Source organism: Leptonychotes weddellii, chromosome 4 (assembly GCF_054177405.1).
Source record: "Leptonychotes weddellii isolate Sample4059 chromosome 4, ASM5417740v2, whole genome shotgun sequence".
NCBI classification, from domain to species: Eukaryota; Metazoa; Chordata; class Mammalia; order Carnivora; family Phocidae; genus Leptonychotes; species Leptonychotes weddellii.
The window spans coordinates 33771653-33778571 of record NC_138372.1 but is presented as its reverse complement, the minus strand read 5'-3'; the positions used below and the strand labels follow the sequence as shown (position 1 = coordinate 33778571).

Here is a 6919-nt window from a genome sequence, read left to right as displayed (position 1 = left end):
AGCCCAGTGATGGGTATTAAGGAGGGCACATATTGCATGGAGCATTGGGTGTTATACCCAAACAATGAATCATGGAACACTATATCAAAAACTAATGATATACTGTATGGTGACTAACATAATAAAATTTTAAAGAAAAGAGAGAAGTAAATGTCTGGGCTCCGTCTTCCCAGGCCCCTCCTCATTGCCTCCTCCTCAGCCTCCCATTTCTCAGTCTTGGCTCTTCCTTAAGAGTGTCTGCCCCCTTCCTTTGATTTTGTCAGGTCTCCATTGTTTGGGGGCCTCCACCAGCTGGCGACTGAGGAGGTGACACAACAGATAATTGTACTCCTTAGGTTGTTCTCACCACTCTTCCTTCTCTGGAAAGCCCTTGTGACTGAGGGAGATAACTCTTATAGGTTGGGAAAAGGAGTGAACCATAGACTTTGAAAAGAACTCTGGAGGACTCGGGAGAGGAGCATGAAGTACATTTGCTGAGCTGAGTTAGCCAGCAAAGTTGTGTTCTTAGGGGGAAAATGATCATCTTGGGTATCACATGCCAGATGCAGGAGCTGCTCAGTTCTCTATAGGCTCCACCAAAACATGGAGAACAGATCTGCTGCTTTGGGGGGCAGTGTGGCTCATAAGACTTTTTGGAGAAGTGACAGTTCTTTCAGAGGTGGGCCTTGGGGTCACCGATGGGGAGAACAGTGGATGAAGGGTACTTAATGTGTTGGGAATATCTGTTGCTATTGCAGTCCCACTGCGATAGGTGAGACTCCTCGGCCCCTCCTCAACGGCTCTGGGAGTTCTCTCGAATTCACACTGACCGGCCATGCTGCCTCTCTTCAGCCTTAGCACACGCTCTTTCTCTGTCCTTCTCCCCAGGCCTCGCCCTGGCCAGTTCCCACTCATCCTTCAGATGGCAGCTTAGCTGTCCCTTCCTCTAGTTACTAAACTGAATTTGATGCCTGTCTTCTGCTCCACAGCACCTGGTACTTGCCGGTCACAAGGCACTTGTCCCACTCTACTGAAATTGTTTTATATGTCAGTGGATTTAAATTCCTAAGGGCAGAGAGACTGTCTTCTCTTGTATTCTTACTGTCTAGCACTGGACAATCCATAGATGCCCAATAAATACAGTATTTGTTGAATGAGTAACTCATCAGTGCTTTCACATCATGTCTTCTTTGACCCTCACCACAGCCTCGTGGTGCAGGCAGCCCAGGCCTCTGACCTCTTTTGGTATATCAAGAAACTGATACTTAGAGAAGCTAAGCAAGCCGCCAGAGTGCACACAGTGGTGGGGAGCCAGGATTTAAACTGGTATCTTGCAGGCTCAAATGCTCATTACATCATTTTGTTTTTTTACAAAGTTTTTCCTTTAAAAAAAATAGCATTTAAAAAAATTAAAATAGTGTTTGTTGTTTTCAAGGCACCAATATTCCTGAAATGTTTTTTCCTCACTGATCATTGGATTTCAGTAGAGAGAAATCTAGATATGATTTTAAATACTGTATATTCAGATTCTAAATTCCAGTGTCTATTGGAGAAAAATTATTGTGTATTTTATTGAAAATAAAACTTGGCTAAAATAATAATAGCATTAAAAAGTAACACATTTCATTGTATCAAATTTGGAGAATGCTGAAAAATATAAAGCAGAAAATAAAAATCACCCCATCACACGAAGAAAACTACTATAGATTAGAAATGTCCTGGATGCAAAAGGTAGCATTGAGCTTGAATCCCAGTTAAACCACTGGCACTAACCAGATGTTTGGTGTTTAGTAGATTGTTTAACCTCTGAGCCTCGGTTTCCTCACCTGAAATATAACAAAATATTTACCTTGTGGGATTATTGTAAGAATTAGAATTATTATAATGTATGTAAAATACGTAGCATGGTGCCTGGCGTATATTAGGCACTCTTTCAAGTTGTAGTAGTATTAACATTTTTGTGTATTTCTGTCTAGTATGTCTACATACCTGTGCATACTCATAATTTTTAAGATGTATTCATTTATTTTAGGGAGAGCAAGCAAGTAGGGTGGGGAGGGGCAGAGGGAGAGGGAGAAAGAGAATCCCCAGCAAACTCCCCGCTGAGCGTGGAACCCAATGCGGGGCTCGGTCTCACGACCCTGAGATCATGATCTGAGCTGAAATCAAGAGTCGGACGCTTAACCAACAGAGACACCCAGGTGACCCATAGATATATGTTTCTCCTGCACATTTATATCAGGTATGTCATTGGGTCCTCACAGCGTTGCTGAAAAGGGCGGATATTATTTTAAAACCTGTTCTGTAGATGAGAAGGCTGAGACTCTAAGAGGCAAAGTAACTTGGCATAGCCTTGGTGCCATGTCTGCTAATATCTGAGGCGGGATTTTCACTTTGGTCTCCTGTTGCCAAGCTCATGTCCTTCCCTGTCAACAGTGTGCTTCCTTTCCAGCTCCACCTCCACCAGTACACGGATGGTAGACCACCGAGTCCTGACCAAGGGTAAGGTAAGGGCTAGAGGTAGTAGAAGTACTGGGAGCCTGCACACCAGCTGGAGTCTGTCTGAAGACTTAAAAGAAGTGCTCGTTTCCTCCTCTGAAATCACAAACACATTGCCCAATTCTATAGCAGAGACCAGGCTTCTGGCTAGAAAGTCAAGGGCCACAGGGCTTTTTCTTAGGAAGAGTTTGTCAGAGAACTCATAGAACAGAATAGCCTCACTCTGCAGTCTGTAGGGCAGAGGTGGACCCACATTTCTTTCGGTGCATGCACTTGTTACCTAAAGGGCTTGGGTGACATGCACTGCAACTAACACTAAGTATGTGCAGCATTTCCTATCATTTCATTTCAGTGCACATTTTCTGAGGGTTGGTATGTATCTGACACTGTGCCATGGCTTATAGGAGATGCAGAGATGAACAGGCAACAGTCCTGGCCTTTAGGAACACTGGGGAGAGAGAGCTCAAGGCCAGATCCCACCAGTGCTCTAATGGTACTTCTAGCAGGGTGTTTAGGAGCAGAGGAGGAGCACTATTAGTTCTGTGCAGTGAAGCCATCTATTTGCCTGGTACCTAACTGATTTCCAAAGTGTTTGTACAAACTGAACTCGTTCAAAGGGGTGGAGACTGGGGGTGGGGGAGCAGAGACTTTTGAGCTGGGTTGTAGTGGTTGCAGTGAGAGGAAGTCTCTGGCCAAGGGAAGGAGGTGAGCCGAGGACCAGCTTGATTGTGGAGCCTTATGCCCCGAGGCAGCTTTTTTTTTTTTTAAGATTTTATTTATTTATTTGACAGAGAGAGACAGCAAGAGCGGGAACACAAGCAGGGGGAGTGGGAGAGGGAGAAGCAGGCTTCCCGCGGAGCAGGGAGCCCGATGCGGGACTCGATCCTGGGACTCTGGGATCATGACCTGAGCCGAAGGCAGACGCTTAACGACTGAGCCACCCAGGCACCCCCTGAGGAAGCTTTCATCCAGTGTTTGCATGCTTAATAAATTAAGGTCCCACAGACCCTGCCAGTGGACTGTCTGCAATAGAATAGAGATTATGGACAGGCTCCAGATGGGGAACCTATCAACCCCTTGGTAAGATTATGACACCGCTCCCTCTCCCCTCCCCCCATGTAAACAGGGAAGTTAAGCATGGTTGTTTTTTTTTTCCACTTCACTGCCTTCCTACATTTTTTTCTTCCTAGTTTCAAAAACAACTCTCCTTCAACAAGTTCTGTTTCCAAGGAAAATCTTAACCATTTGTCCCTTCTGGCGTACCCTCTTCCATTGAAATCCATGCAGAATAGACCAGGTACTCTATTTTTGTGTGTGTGAAGCCATAAAATCTGATATTGAATATGCGGCGGTGCTCAGAGGTATGATTCTTCCACAAGAGGCTCCCTCAGCCCTGCTGTGGTAAAAACCAAGTATAAATTGCCTCTAACAGGGTTTTATAGCTAGAGTCGTAAGTATGTCTGAGCATCCCCTGTGAATTATAATGCTTCCAGCTCTCTTGCTGCTCCTCTGCATTGCCTACCTTTTGGCTGTTTTGCTTGTCCTTAGGCCCTCCGTCTGAGTGCAGGCAGAGGAAGGAGAAAGAGAAGGGAATCCAGAATCGGTCCAGTCTGCACTTGCCTCGCAGCACTGAGAAGAAAACGGATTGGCATTGGACTGCACACAACGGCAGGGCGAGAGGGACAGTGGCCCCTCCTCCTCAGCCTGCTGTCCCAGTGGCCAGTGCCCCTCCCTGGGCTCCTGAAGAGCCCCCTGGGTTTCATTTCTGTAGAATTTCTCACTGTGTTGGGCAGCTTTTTCCCTTTAACTTACCTTAGTGAGGGTGGATATTGGGTGCTGATATTTAAGTTGGATTCTTTGAATTCATAGTGTGTTGCTGTCCCCAGATAGATCTTGTGTTTGAAACTATTGGCCAGAGTAATATTTTGAGATCTTCTGTGGATTCCTTTTATCCACGTGCTTATTTGTTCTCTAAAGTATAATTGAAAATCTGCTGTCATCAGATCCAAAAATGAGAGGAAGAATGCACCTAAACTGAGCTGTCAGACACTTGGCTGCCTAACCATACTTTCTGGATTATGGTGCGGAAAGTGCCATCGTTCTGTGTGCTCTCTCCTAATGGATGTTGTGTACTTGCTTCTGAGAACAATATAGAGACGTGCTTCGGCCCTAATCAATCTTCCTGAGCAGACTTGCCATTTTTCTGACCGTGTTCAGCCAGGGTCCTCTGAGAAGAAAGTGGGCCTTTCCCCTTGATGGGCAAAGAGCCAGCTTCCATTTCAAAATCTCTTAGAAAAAAAAAAAATCCAACAAGCCAGAGCCTGTGTTTATTGAAGGTTGGTCTAAAAGTCTCTCACACTGCATGCCCCACCAGCACACAAGTGCCTCTATTTTAGAAGGATGTAAAGGTTTAATCACCCTGGTGGGGATTTAGACCCAGAGACTTCAGAGAAATCTTATTATTTCTAACTGCAGGCAAAGAGTATTAAGGCTCACTCTGGATCAGGGGCATGACATGTTCTATAAGTAATTTATCTTTAACAGGGGAAGGCCCTTACTAGAGTGTCTTAGAAACAGTGCCCTGATTGGGCCCTGGTTCCCTGTTCCTCCTTTCTCTTTCCCCCTCTCAGTCTCCTGTTTATTCTTTCCATCCCTACCCTTTCCTGCCTGGTGTGCCCAGTGTTGAAATGTCTGCCTCACAAATCTGCCCTTTAACATGGGGAGCCTCCCTTTAACCTGCTGGCCAGTGAGAGATAGTAATGTTTTTGCAATAAATGACCTTATCCAGCAGCCCGGTGTAGACCTGTCAACTGCAGACTTCTCAGACTTCTGAATAGACCCTAACTGCATCCTCTCAAATAAGAGGATGCTCGGGCTTCCACAGGTACTCAGGTCTGTGTTCCTAGACCTGAAGTAATTTAGGGCCATCCTCAAAGCCATCCCCTGCCCTGTTGTACCTCCACCGAAGGCCTGTGAATCCCTGTGCACATCCACTCGGATGTCCCTGAGCATATGATTTCATTTGCATGGGCCCTTCCCAAGTCCATGCCCTTGCTTAGCTCCCTGGGTCTTGCCTTTCTGGTGCTGAGACAGGAGGACATCACAGGTGCGATTCCGCTTATGGCTTCATTGTTTTTGTTGGGAACTACAGTTTGACTGGTGGCAGATCTAAATCCATATACTAATGAGCTTGGTTAAAGCAGGCTCTGCTATCCTCTTTTAATCTAGCCTGTCTGTCTAAGTTCCTTTCCACAGTTAATGATCTCCAATAATGGCTTTGCCTTTAGTTTTGCCTCCTGGCTCAAACAAATCAATAGTTCTCACAGATATTTAAAAACCATCAGTGTAAAGCTCCTGGGTCCCCCCACCCCCCTTTTTTTCCCTTCTGGGTGAACTTATGACTTGACCGGTATAGTGATATTTCCCTTATATCTCTTTTTCCCCAGGGATGGGCAGCAGTGAACCCCTTCCCATTGCAGAGGGTGACAAGAGGAAAAAGAAGAAGCGGAAGGCCCGGGCCACTGACTCCTTACCAGGGAAGTTTGAAGGTTGGTCACACGACTCCTCAGGTCTGGGCCTGTGGCTCCCCGAGCATAGGAGGAGCATCTAGGTGGCCCATAGGTCTAGATCAGAGCATGCGTCATCTGAGAGTCAGCTTGTGCTTATCTGTGTGACAGAGATGAAAGGTGGGATGACAGAGCTCTCGGATGGTGCACTCTGAATGGTTTCAGCACTTCACCAGGGGATAGAAAGACCAATCCATCACTTTGGATATGGCGTGAGATTACTTGGTGCAGTTCGGCCCTTTTCTGATGTGATCTTTGTCCCGGCTGTTCCTGGAGGAGCTGCTGAGAGGTAGAACCACTGTGTAAAAGGATGAGAGAACACCAAGGGCCATGGCTCCAAATGAAAGTTAAATCTTCTAGAAACAGAGGAGTTGACTCCTAAAGATCACAGCTACTTGTGCTGTATGCGTTTGACTCTATTTTTTTTTTTTAAAGATTTTATTTATTTATTTGACAGACAGAGATACAGCTAGAGAGGGAACACAAGCAGGGGGAGTGGGAGAGGGAGAAGCAGGCTTCCCGCCGAGCAGGGAGCCCGATGCGGAGCTCGACCCCAGGACCCCGGGACCATGACCCAAGCCGAAGGCAGACGCCCAGCGACTGAGCCACCCAGGTGTCCCTCCTTTTTTTTTTTTTTTTAAGATTTTATTTATTTATTTGACAGAGAGACACAGCGAAAGAGGGAACACGAGCAGGGGGAGTGGGAGAGGGAGAAGCAGGCCTCCCGCGGAGCAGGGAGCCCGACGCGGGGCTCGACCCCAGGACCCCGGGACCACGACCCGAACAGAAGGCAGACGCCCAACGACTGAGCCACCCAGGCGTCCCTCCATTTTTTTTTTTTTTTTAAAGATTTTATTTATTTATTTGACAGAGAG

The 6919-nt window shown here is 46.4% G+C and overlaps 1 protein-coding gene across 7 annotated transcripts in view; it reads left to right on the top strand.

The window, feature by feature from the left end:
• MKNK1 (MAPK interacting serine/threonine kinase 1) overlaps positions 1–6919 on the top strand; it is a 35200-nt gene that overhangs the window by 4423 nt on the left and 23858 nt on the right. The window contains exons 1-3 of one of the 7 annotated variants that reach the window (XM_081818370.1): positions 2436–2486; positions 3669–3775; positions 5925–6026. In XM_081818370.1, coding sequence (XP_081674496.1) covers positions 3760–3775; positions 5925–6026 — 118 coding nt within the window. In that variant the 5' untranslated portion in view covers positions 2436–2486; positions 3669–3759. Of the gene's footprint in view, positions 1–2415; positions 2487–3668; positions 3776–4026; positions 6027–6919 lie in introns of those variants that run through there. The other 6 variants (XM_031032535.2, XM_031032533.2, XM_031032534.2 and 3 more) reach the window with 6 other exon arrangements.